At 40.1% G+C, this 13,290-nt stretch overlaps 1 protein-coding gene across 1 annotated transcript; it reads right to left on the reverse strand.

Annotated features, from left to right (window-relative positions):
- Positions 1–40: 40 nt before the first annotated feature.
- Positions 41–12,907, reverse strand: elovl5 (ELOVL fatty acid elongase 5). Its single transcript, XM_061689447.1, has 8 exons — positions 12,699–12,907; positions 9,434–9,498; positions 9,096–9,283; positions 3,662–3,739; positions 3,253–3,424; positions 2,412–2,536; positions 1,973–2,107; positions 41–1,066 (listed from the first exon to the last, which is right to left on the reverse strand). Exons 2-8 carry the CDS (start codon positions 9,489–9,491, stop codon positions 965–967), a joined length of 858 nt encoding a protein of 285 aa, XP_061545431.1. The 5' UTR covers positions 9,492–9,498; positions 12,699–12,907; the 3' UTR covers positions 41–964.
- Positions 12,908–13,290: the final 383 nt, after the last annotated feature.

Consider the following 13,290-nt stretch of genomic DNA (forward strand, 5'->3'; position numbering starts at 1 on the left):
TTTCAAAGAAGAGCAACATTTGATTCAAGGAATAACAATGTGTGAAGTAACTGGTTTTATTCAAAGAACCATGTACAATTTTAACTTTGATGCATTATGCAACAGGCTGAACAAATTGTATGGAAATAATTTACAATACGCCAGACAGGGAGTGCATCAGTTGGATTTTCTATTCTCAAATCGGAAGTATGTCACATCATCACAGGTGACACTTCCTGTGTGAAATGAACCAAGAGTTTGTCTGCCTTTAAGTCACAGTGAATACGCACACTTCCTCTGCATTAAATGTAATAAATATGTCACCACATATCAACTTCTGATGTAGTTGATTACTTTCTATTACTGATGTCATAACAGAAATGGTCAAGTCAGGCACAGAGTGAACAAGCTTCAGTGTGGTGATGAATGAACACGTCCATGAAGGCACCGCATTTATAGAAATACTTCAAATAATGTAAATGTAATGTTGAGTATTATTGCACGCTTAATAAATTAAATACGTACAGTTCCCTTTTCGGTGAATAATACTTTAAAAGGAGCGCCAAGGGATTTGTTTATGTTTCATATCAATGTGTCTACTGTGCAGATATTTGACCATAAGCATGTTGCACTGTCCTGACCTCTCTGCAGAGGACATACAGTATTTAGAGATTACGCAACAGCACAGGCAGGACACAAGAAGCGCGCTCTTGTTACACATCAAGGACGATCCAAAATGCTGCGTACTTCAAATTTACAACACGCTCAATTGAGCTTTTTGTCTTTCCACCATCTCTATAGAAAGCCTCCCTAGTCAGTATTGTTTAAATAGGACACACATGAAATATTCTGCTCATTCAATTCATGGCGTGAGTAGTAAAAACAAGGAAGGTACGGACCGTGGCCAACTAGACTTTTCTTCTTGCTTCTTTGTAGCTGGCATGCTAAGTGGCAAAAGAGCGAGGTTGAAGTCGCCGAGATAGCCTCAGTTTGTCTTTGTTTTGTGCGGCATGGTCCCTTTTGAGTGACCATTGGTGGACAGGGAAGCGCGGCCGTTCTTGAGCTCCTGCTTGTGCTTCTTGTACGTCTGGTGAAAGACAAAGATGTGTTGTAACTTGAAAATGATTTACGTTACAAAGGAGGACATTAGATACATTTCTTTAAAAGTCGTAGCTCAAACATAACTTGGGAGCTGTCCTGGCTGGTCCACCAATCTTATATACCACTGCAGATCCATGGTTGCAATGACAGATAATGTTCTTTTCAGGGTTATGATTTAGGGTTAGGGTTCAGGCTCAAGGTTTTGGATCAGGGTTTAACAAAAGATTTTAGGGTTAAGTATAGGGTTAGGGCTTGGAGTAAAGGTTTGGGTTTAGGATTAGGGTTTCAGGTTTTCATTTCACATCAGACAGTTAGTTGTGCTTTGCAGTAGATACATTGCACTTTTATATTACTGTTTCATGTTAGGATTATCATTGCAGGGCAGTGTTATGAGGTAGCTTTAGAATTGGGTTTTAAAATAAGGTTAAGGGTTAAGTTTATGGTTAGTGTCAGGGTTTTGGGTTAAATTTGGATTCCATGTTAGGGCTTAGGTTTGGGTTGGGTCAGCGTTTAGAGTTTCAGTTTAGTTTGAAGTTTCAGGTGAAGGCATTGGATTAGGGTTTCGGGTTAAGGTTGTGAGGTTCAGTTTATAATTATGGTTCAGAATTAGGGTTTGAAGTTGGGGTTTTGGATTAGGTTTGGGTTTAGGTAGGGTTAGGTTTAGGATTTAAGGTTGTGGTAGGGTTAGGGTTTCATGTTTGGGGTTAGGGGTTTGTGTTATGGTTTAAATTGGGATTAGGGTTTAAGTCTAAGGTTTTGGTTTACTGTTTTGGTTATCGTTTCAGGTTAGGGTTTAGATTCAGGATTTCTGGTTAGGGTTGCTAAAGAAAAAAAATCAAGCTAATAATTTCAGTGTATTATTGAACAATGGCAAGATATCACACGAACTGACCTGAATGTAGAAGTTGGAGAAGAAGACAATGAGGGTGAGCATGTATGTTATTTGGAAGTAGAGCCATCCCAAGGGAAAACCACACGGCCAGATGATGGCACACAGAGTCTGCAACACTGTTAGGACGAACTGGATCTGCAGGGGGAAACATGGCACACGTGTATATTATGTGTGTATAAACATGTCTATGTATATATATATACACACGCATGCACTCACACACACTACAGTTAGAGGGTGACGAGAAAAACAATATTGATCCAAAGCCCAAAATATCTTTAATGGATGCACAAATGTCTTTTGCCTTCATCTTCACTTTCAAGAATAAAAGGTGATAAACATCTGCTCCGCAATGGAGATTCAAGTGCAAAACGTTCTCAGAAGTATTGGGACCAGGACACACACATGATGAAGCTTCATTTAGTGGAACTAAGGGTACCAGCTGCAGCTGTGTGATGTACTTCTTCCACCAGAGGTACGGTCGGACGGCGGGGATGGCTGACAGGCCGTAGTACGAGTACATGACCACGTGGACGAAACTGTTGAGGCAAGGCCCGAAGTACGCTGGAAGACACACGGGAAGTCATTCAGCTATCAGACGGTACAGTGACTACCATCCAGAACAAAAATCATTATAATACACTTTTATTTTGCACAGTTATCATTTTTTTTTTTTTGCCAAAGAACACTAGACACAGTACACAAGATAACTGGAGTTGCCCAAGAAATGATGTTAATGTAGAGTGGTGCTATTGCCAAGCTGAAATAATGGGATGATATGACAGCATTTGTTGCTTAGTCTATTATTGAGAGACTTCTCTCCACTGCTCCTGTATTTACCTGGTATCTGTGTATTGCTGTGATATGCCATAATGCATTCACAAGCACTACAGTCCACAATTTATGTCTTGTATACAAATTGAAGCCTCGTGACAGTACCTAGTTGGTTTTCATCGGACGGCCTCAACATTGATATTTTATTCTGGTGCATTCATACTGTGTCATAAGTGATAACTGTCTGGAGTTGTTTTTTCCTGTTTTTGTGTGTGTTTTCCCCTGAAACTCCAAACTTCCTCCCACATCCCAACAACATGCGTACTGGGTTCATTGGAAACTCTAAATCGTCTTAAAGTCAGCTGGGCTCCAGTTCATTTATGACCCAAATCACCACAAGTGCTCTAGAAAATGGGTTGATGGCTGGACTTCTTACCACTATTCAGCACAGGAAAAAAAGTGAAATGTTAGGCTATGAAACAGTGATGCTGATTCCCATCACTCACAGTGACCAGAAGGGAGCCAGTTCATGACAAACCACCAGATGTTCAGCATGCTGGCGTGGTGGTAGACGTGAAGAAAGGTGATCTGATGGTTGTTCTTTCGCAGAATGAAGAAAAAGGTGTCCATGAACTCAATGAACTTGGAGAAGTAATACCACCACAGGATATTCATGACCTGAGGAGAGACATGCCAAAGTCAAAAGTCGGTATATGTGGTTGCAAATCAGCATTTATGAGCTCCTGGTTTTGTAGATAAGTTAGAAAAGAAGGAAAAGATATGTCATAGCAATGACATATTGCTAAAAACAATACAGAGATGATGCAAGAGAATTTAGATTCAATTGACTGGAGGTTGACAGGAAATAAGAACGTGGAAAGGTGGCACCTCGCAAGTACCCTATGACTCACTCACCTTATTATCTACTTCCGGTGCGCTATGTGAGTCCTGGCAATAGAAGTCATAGCTGCCGTTCCGCAGAGGAGAAACAAGCTGAGGACAAAGATGAATGACAAATGCCTCATTTCACTATGTTAATACACAAATAAAAGATATGATAAACACAAGCATATATGAACAAACACAATAACACAGGATCTCTTCAGTGTCACATTGTGGTTACTCAGCTTTTTTATGGTGACAATGAATGTACAAACTATTATAAAAGATTCATTTCTGCCCATATCTCATTAGAAAGTTAGTAAATTATTAAATAGTATGAACAACCCCAATTCCAATGAAGTTGGTACGTTGTGTTAAACATCAATAAAAACAGAATACAATGATTTGCAAATCATGTTCAACCTATATTTAATTGAATACACTACAAAGACAATATATTTAATATTCAAACTGATAAACTTTATTGTTTTTAGCAAATAATCATTAACTTAGAATTTTATGGCTGCAACACGTTCCAGAAAAGCTGGCACAGGGTCATGTTTACCACTGTGTTACATCACCGTTTCTTTTAACAACAGTCAATAAACGTTTGGGAACTGAGGACGCAAACTGTTACAGCTTTGGAGGTAGAATTCTTGCTTGATGTACAGCTTCAGCTGTTCAACAGTTTATCAGTTTGAACATTAAATATCTTGTCTTTGTAGTGTATTCAATTAAATACAGGTTGAACATAATTTGCAAATCATTGTATTCTGTTTTTATTTATGTTTAACACAACGTCCCAACTTTATTGGAATTGGGGTTGTACCGCAAAGTTGATATTATAAATGCCAAGGCTTTGAGAGAAAATGCTGGTTGCCACATTTTCCATAAAGTACAGAATACATGAAACAAAATGAGACAAAGACACAATAAAGTGCACCCCTGATAACAGAAGTAAGAAACAATCACGAGGGGCTTTGGAATATTTTCTCATACTGTACAAAAAGGGGCTTCAAAATCCTTTGTTATACTCATTCGTATGAGACGTCCTGTGGACAAATAAACTCAACTCAGTTGAAAGTAGATGAAGAAGTGTAATTTAATGCATAATCAACTAATCAATAATGATCAACTGCCTTTGCGGAAGAAGGAAAAGCTTCGGTCGTGATGAATAAATGAATTACCACGAGACGGCTATTTGTAAATGTATTTATGTATTTACATAACTGGATGTAGTGTAGCTTGATTGCCTGTTAAAACCCTATTTTATAAATAATTCCAGTGAATCACTTTTGATCGCAATCAAACCGCTGTGTACTTTGATTCCAATCAGATACGAAGCACAGGGTTTAATGAACCTTATGCAATGCAGGTGGGGAGGCAAGAAGTCAGCCAGAAGAGGAGGAGACATACTTTAGTCCCACATGTCAGCAAGCCAGCTTCCAGCTATTAATTTAAATTTATCCTGAACATTATGTCCGTGACACAGTCACTTGAGTTACCATCCCATAATAGGTCATGCAACCTTCCCCAAACGTACAGTTACCGGTAGTTTTTTGTCAGAGTAAAAGATATTTATTTGATCAACAAGCAGGCTCACATTTTTATTGAAAAATGTTTTATTCATGTCTGTTCCTCTATTGTAATACATTTGTGCAGCAGAACCTCAAGTTTACAAACAATAATGAACCATGAACATTAATGAACGTATGTTACATAAAATAAATTTTTTTCCTGAAACACTATTTTCGGTGTACGAACGGTCTTGGCACGGCCGTGGAATGGTCAGAACTTTGTGCTTTTTCGCACTGCGCATAAACATCATTGGCTCCGTGCTTCAGGTATCTTTCTTTTTTTTCTTTTTTTTTTGTTTTGCCTGAAATGGCCGCCACATCCCACAATGCAACGCAAAAGCTGTGCTGCATTGTGTGAGGTGGTGGCTATTTGGGGCTAGCAGTAACCACAGTGAACGTAAACATTACTGTACCCGTAAAAGCTAAAACACCGCAGAGTGATTTGCTAGCTAACCCACTGTTATTTCATCATCATAAATCGTGTTCTCACCTATTTATACATTGTACAGTATTTATTTTCAACCACATAACGATCAAAATAAGATAAATAAAATGTTCTTCAACTGGAACAAATAAATTGCATTTCCATTCATTTCAATGGAAAACATTACCTCAGTTCGCAATTGTTTCGGTTTGAGAACAGGGTCACAAAAAAAATAATAAAATTGCAACCCGAGGTTCCACTGTATCTGTTTTGCTCTTTAGAATTCGTAGTTCATATCTTTAGGTCAATGTTGAAAATACGTGATGTTTGGGTCTCTGGAGGGAACAACATTTTTAATTTCCTAAAATGCATTGAAGTGCCTTAAGGGGGATCAGGTAGTGTTGTTTTTACATTTTACCAATAGCAGCTCTTAAATTCTTTTTACAGTTCTATGACTGTTGACAATGTTCAAATATTACTTGCCTTACGATGGTTTAAAAAAAATAAAACACTTATGATGTCGACGATTTGATCCTGGAATGGATTCATTCTGTGTCTATAATCTCCAATGGGAATATTTTAATCTAAATTCAAACAAATCTGAGCGGATTATGTTTAGGCTACATTGATGTTGCTGGGGTTGCCATTGCAAACAGAAAGCTACCACTCTTCTTATTACAAACCTGTATACCTGGGCTGCAGCTATAGAATTTTTTTAGAATCGATTATTCTACTGATTATTGCATTACCTGCATTATTAAACAACAAAATACGCATGTGATGTGCAGGTATTATTGTTGTCCACTTGGGGTCACAATCTTCACATTCCACACTATAATATGAGTGACTTGAGTGTGTGTGACTTTAAAGGGTCTGGCCTGGTGAGTGACATGGAAGTCAGCGAATGGGAGTGTAGTTGGCTTTCGTGAGCTCAGGTTATTAGCTGGCTGTTAACCGGCTAACCATTAGCCAGTCTGCGTGTTACATGCCTGGGCATCTTTTGTGGCCGTAGCAGCTCATGTATGAACGTGCTTATTCCTTATACAGTGGGTACGGAAAGTATTCAGACCCCCTTCAATTTTTCCCTATTTATATTGCAGCCATTTGCTAAAATCATTTACGTTCATTTTGTTCCTCAATGTACACACAGCACCCCATATTGACAGAAAAAAACGGAATTGTTGAAATTTTTGCAGATTTAAAAAAGAAAAACTGAAATATCACACAGCCATAAGAATTTAGACAGTTTGCTGTGACATTCATATAGTTAATTCGGGTGCTGTCCATTTCTTCTGATCATCCTTGAGATGGTTCTGTACCTTCATTAGAGTCCAGCTGTGTTTGATTATACTGATTGGACTTGATTAGGAAAGCCACACACCTGTCTATATAAGACCTTACAGCTCACAGTGCATGTCAGAGCAAATGACAATCATGAGGTCAAAGGAACTGCCTGAAGAGCTCAGAGACAGAATTGTGGCAAGGCACAGATCTGGTCAAGGTTACAAAAAAAATCTAGTGCACTTAAGGTTCCCAAGAGCACAGTGGCCTCTATAATCCTTAAATGGAAGACTTTTGGGATGACCAGAACCCTTCCTAGAGCTGGCCGTGGGGCCAAACTGAGCAATCGGGGGAGAAGAGCCTTGGTGAGAGAGGTAAAGAAGAACCCAAAGATCACTGTGGCTGAGCTCCAGAGATGCAGTCAGGAGATGGGAGAAAGTTCTAGAAAGTCAACCATCACTGCAGCCCTCCACCAGTCGGGGCTTTATGGCCCGACGGAAGCCTTTCCTCAGCGCAAGACACATGAAAGCCTGCATGGAGTTTGCTAAAAAACACCTGAAGGATTCCAAGATGGTGAGAAATAAGATTCTTTGGTCTGATGAGACCAAGATAGAAATTGTTGGCCTTAATTCTAAGTGCCATGTGTGGCGAAAACCAGGCACTGCTCATCACCTGTCCAATACAGTCCCAACAGTGAAGCTTGATGGTGGCAGCACCATGCTGTGGGGGTGTTTTTCAGCTGCAGGGACAGGACGACTGGTTGCAATTGAAGGAAAGATGAATGCGGCCAAGTACAGGGATATCCTGGACGAAAACCTTCTCCAGAGTGCTCAGGACCTCAGACTGGGCCGTAGGTTCGCCTTGCAACAAGACAATGACCCTAAACACACAGCTAAAATAACGAAGGAGTGGCTTCAGAACAACTACGTGACTGTTGTGGAATGGCCCAGCCAGAGCTCTGACTTAAACCCAATTGAGCATCTCTGGAGAGACCTGAAAAAGGCTGTCATCAACATTCAGCATCCAACCTGACAGAAGTGGAGACCATCTACAAGGAGGAATGGCAGAGGATCCTCAAATCCAGGTGTGAAAAACTTGTTGCATCATTCCCAAACAGACTCATGACTGTATAAGCTCAAAAGGGTGCTTCTACTAAATACTGAGCAACGGGTCTGAATACTTATGGCTGTGTGATATTTCAGTTTTTCTTTTTTAATCTGCAAAGATTTATCAGCTGTGCCTATCCTTGACCACTTGTGCGGGTATTACAATATGTTCTAACTAGCGGTGGTAGGCTATAATAAATGAGCTAAAATCCATGCCTTGAGTCTGCGATCGTCGACGTGCTGTTGTGGTGCGTTAGTTTGTTGTGCTTTGCAGTAGACACATAGCACTTTATCTTCTTTTTTAAGTGTGAAATAATCCCAGACTTTGGACATTCTCTGTCTTTGACCAACTATTTCCTCTGGCTCACTGCCATCGTGCCAACTTAGTTAGCGGTATGGAGTTGTGCCTGAGTCTGCAGTATCATTAGTCTGTGTGGAAAAATTATCACTGCAAAGGTTCGAGGCAGAGATTTAGCTGTTTTCGTAACTGAATTATTCAAGTTATTCGATTAATCATTTCAGCCCTACTATATACCATAAAAATGTTCACTGCCAGCCTTACCAGTTAACATGGATATCTGACTTCTAAAGCCGTCAATGGTAGTGAACGTGTTTTAAGTATACTTTTTGAATACTCTATTGCTCAAAATGAATAGATTAAGTTAAAACCAAGAGGGGCTGTTGATTTCTGTTCTTGCTCAGCAAACAACATATTACCTTATTATGTGGTTAGGATAACGACTGAGTGGGGAAGGATGGCTCACAAGAGACCCAGGAAGTGATCTCCCTGGGTGTGTCTTGTGTAATTTATATGAGATTGCTAACTAAATCTCTCTTCACTCACAGTCTGTGGTGATTAGGTTCCATGGTTTGGAGTCTGGGGTCTGAGCAGGACTTCCTGGAGTTGGTTGCCTGACAACAGGCCCTCCTGCCATCAGATAGTCTGATTGATTTTAGCATGGATTAGAATAAAAAAATCAATGGTTGACTGATACACTAGGGTTTGAGTGAGTATGTAACATAATTCCCTCATTGCTCTCCAATAGTTTGCAGTGCCCCCCATTGCTGTGATCGTGTACCTGGTAGAACATGAAAAGCGAAAGGAGTGTCAGGCCCACGTTGTACAACACGAGGAGGCCTTTGCAGGAGTACGCCTGCCTGTGTCTCATGTACTTGGGCCCCATCCACACCAGCGCAAGGTACACCAAGGTGAGGGCCAGGGTCAGTGAGTAGCTGTCGAGCAGCAGCCAACCCCGCACCCGCTGATCTGAAATAATATGAGGTCGTAGATAAGGTTAGATCAGATCAGAACATGAATGAAATTAACAACTACTGTAGCGCTCTATTGCACCAGCTGAATGTCTGTATTAATTACAAAAGTTGCAAACTCCAAGATGACAACAATGTATTAACATACCTCTGGGACCCAACCATGACTCCAAGAAGGTATTGAATCTGTGATCCAAGGACTCCATGTGTCACCTGAAAGTCAGAAAACATCAACAACAGCTAACAACTGTAATGTTAAACCCAAATTATGAACTATGAGCCTGTACACAAGCTAGCACTGTGTTTTGGTATAAACGTTGAGGGATTACAAACATTTTATCTGTGAAGCATCTTTCCTAGAAATAACTGGGTGAAGAGTCACATTTTTTAAATTACGTTTATTGATAATAAGCACATACATTAATCACTATCAAAAACATGAAGAGATGCTGGCACCAGATTTAGCAGAAAGCTAATTTCCATCTGTAGTCTGGTCCGTAAATGGAGTTACATTATTTGATGATACTTCCTCATACAGTAGGTTTACAGAGTAATATGCTGTCCAAAACAAAACAGAAAAACTGTAATGCTTTAAAAACGCTACTTAGCATAAACAAAGATCTGGACAAAACTCATCAGGAAAAAGAATAATATGACAATTCATATTGAAGTCGCAACACTAATATACATTCTTCCAGGTGCCAAAAGCCAAAGCATTCTCCAATGGCACCACTAGAAAACAGAGCAATTGAGAAAACAGGGTAAACGTAACGTGTATTTAAAAATGGCTTTATTAGACACTGAAACAAAGCTCAACGGTCACTGATTATTTTAGCAAAAGTCTCTCTCTCTCTCTCTCTCTCTCTCTCTCTCTCTCTATCTCATGCTTGCTAGCTTTGCTGGATATGCCAACTCGAGTTAAGGACGTTAACTGTCGTACTGTTATACTAAAATGAAACAGATGACAGCACCGTCATAACACTATTTTGACAAATGTCTGCCATTTTACAGAAAACAAAAGCCACTTTGTGTACAGTTATAGTATCACTGCAGCTGACATTCTTACCATTGAAATGATATCACACCTTCTTTTCAGTATCTGCCACAACTGTTTGCACAATACTAGAAAAGCCTTCCCAAACGGTGAAAGACAAAATTCCTGTGCAACATTGTCTCCAACTACACGTTACAATCTACACAGCACCATTATTATTACTTTTTATATATCTTTTTTTTTTAAACACAGAGGGCTTACGGTCTGTTAGGTTCATGACTGATTTGTGCAGGTGAGAGGCCATATTCAGATTAAAAGCACAGAAGGGTTGAACAGATTACAGCAACCTTGGATTGAAGCGGAACAAACGTGAGTTGAGGGTTATCAAATTCAGCGAAAAACATGAAAACTTAATCCACATGCGCCCTCTGCACACAGACCTATGACATTGGTCTATTGACACAATATCTCTAGCCGATCAATAGGAGTGCACCGGTGACTTTGTTTATGTGCTTTTAGACTAACTAATGTATTCATAGTCATGTATGGTCAGTAGTTAACTATTTGTCATCATAGGCCATTATATCATTTCACACACAATATGGCTAATTATGATCAAGTCTTGTGCATAGTAATCAGACCACATTTAATGTGATCATAATGACATCTACATCTCTGCATTTTAATAGACAGCATTATAACTATTTCTGTGCAATGTGCTGTGCGCTAAAGTCATGATAGTAGAATTTGTATTTCCAGTATCCATCTATCCATCCATTTTCTATAAGGCTTGTCCTCATTTGAGGGTCAGCTGAATCCTATCCTAGCTGACTTGGAGTGAGAGGCTGGGTACCCTCGATTTGTCGCCAGACAATCGTAGGGTACATATAGACAAACAAGCAATTCACACTCATGTTCACATATATGGATGACTTAAGAGTGCTCTATTTTTTTTAGCCATACCCTGATTTTCGTGCAAGTGCAGTGATTGCCAATTTGGCAAACTGGTCTGCGACAAGCTGGGCATTCCAGCGCAGCGAGGGTGACATGCGCCTTTGAGTGACAATTTGGTGGCAGAAAATCGGCCACAGTGGAACAGCACTTCCTATGATCGGATCTGCTGGCATGCACTGGTCTACTAAATTACCGACACCGGTCTAACTCGCTCCTGGTGCACAACTGAGCCACCGGCTGTGCCAGATTTACACCGAGCACAAAAATAGGGCTCGTTGTGTCATTTACATGTGATAATATTAAAGCCTAGGTGCTACTGAATAGCTTACTAACTTCAAGCCCATTCACATTATTACTCCTTTTCGGACAGAGAGAAAGAAGAGGAGAGAGAGGAGTTCACATATAAATATTCAAAGTACTGTACTCACAAAACTCAATTTGTTTAATGCATTTTATATATGTTGTGCATTGCATTACAAATAAAAGTCCCAAAGAATACGTCCAAGGTCCAATTTTGGTCCTCACTATTAGGGGCTCCTTTACTCCAGAAGAAAATGCACACTGTTCATGTGTATGTAGAGATGCTGCTATATCAGAAATTAGGGTTACACTATGTTTATTTATATGATTCTAATCCATTCCTCTTTTACTGTTGCTCAAATTTTTTTTTTAAAAAAGTTGCACACTTTCCTCAAAAGTGTTATGCCTTTCTTTCAGAAATGTGGGAATGAAATTGCGTTAAAATGTAAAAAAACAGTGTAATTTATCTTGCCTGTGCCAAGAGTTCAGCACTCCTCAACCTCTGATCCTATAATTGCCCCTGGATGAATGGCATTTCCATTCATTTCACTGGAGAAAATTGATCAAGTGATCTGAGTTGCGAGCGTGGTCACAGAGCAAATGTAACTTTCGAACTTGCAAATCAAGGTACCGCTGTATGTGCTTGGCAAGAAACTTAATTTAAAAAAAAAAAAAGAAAACTTTTGCATGAGATGTAAACTTTTAAAATTTACATCTTAACAACACTGGAGTCACAGAACATCAAAGTTGAAATTAAAGATACTGGTTCTGAGCAATAATGTTTATTCTAAAATAATTGACATACTGTGCTGAGCTGCTAAACAATAGTAGTCAGTTATTAGTCAATTATGATGACTGTAACGCCATATTAAGCTTTGCTACTATCATTTGCATCACTGCCATATTCAGTTTCAGCTGTCACCCAAAAGGACAAAAAGTTTGTCCCAACACTCATGTCCACTTAACACTATATAAGTGTTGAGACATCCATTTAATTAAGCGGCATATAAGCTTTGAAGTCAAGTGGCGTTCACTGACTCAATTGCAAAGTGCACTTTGCCGCAGTTGACGTGACAGCACCGAGCTGAGCCTCACGCTACCTTCGGTCCATGGAACACACAGCAGGCATCAGCTGAAGTGACAAGTGACGACGGTTCACACTCACCATAAAGTCAGAGCGCCCACGGATGGACAAGAGAGTGGACACGACACGGACTGTGGACCCACTTGCTGTCTCTGTCTTTTTTTTTTTTTTCTTTTTTCTTCTCTCTTAGAGGGAAATCATGATGGTCAACTGGCTCGCGAGCCGGTGTGGCGCACAGTGTGGAGCCAGTTCTTACTCACTCAGTCACTGTCTCACTACAGTACACAATGGGAGGTCCACGGGAGCCACGACACACACGCACGCACGCACGCACGCACACGCGGGCGTAGAGGAAGTCACATTGGGTCGAGCATGTGAACGGACATTACGGTACTCGGTACGATACATGCGTAAAAGTTGAAGTGGACTACAAAGATGGCGGAATTATTAACAACTTACGTCATGAGTTTTCACAGGAGTTTCATGTGTAAAATATTGGTATGAAAAAAAAAAAAATCATAACCACCGCCTTTTTAACTGAAGCAGCGCGAAGACGGAGTTGTTGTTGGCATCACAGCTCTGAGGTTCGTGGTTCGAATCCCGCCTTCCAACATGCAGAGGGAGAAATCCCCCTTGTGCTTGTGTGTGATTTCTCCGGGCATTTGCCTTTTGA

The sequence above is a fragment of the Phycodurus eques genome, chromosome 11 (assembly GCF_024500275.1).
Source record: "Phycodurus eques isolate BA_2022a chromosome 11, UOR_Pequ_1.1, whole genome shotgun sequence".
NCBI lineage: Eukaryota > Metazoa > Chordata > Actinopteri > Syngnathiformes > Syngnathidae > Phycodurus > Phycodurus eques.

Excerpts from the sequence above, each read along its gene's own strand:
- elovl5 (XM_061689447.1), bottom strand. The coding sequence starts at position 9,491 with ATGGAGTCCTTGGATCACAGATTCAATACCTTCTTGGAGTCATGGTTG. Across the intron at positions 3,425-3,661 it reads CACCGGAAGTAGATAATAAG|GTCATGAATATCCTGTGGTG; the intron begins GTGAGTGAGTCA and ends GTCTCTCCTCAG. Across the intron at positions 2,537-3,252 it reads CTGGCTCCCTTCTGGTCACT|CGTACTTCGGGCCTTGCCTC; the intron begins GTGAGTGATGGG and ends TGTGTCTTCCAG.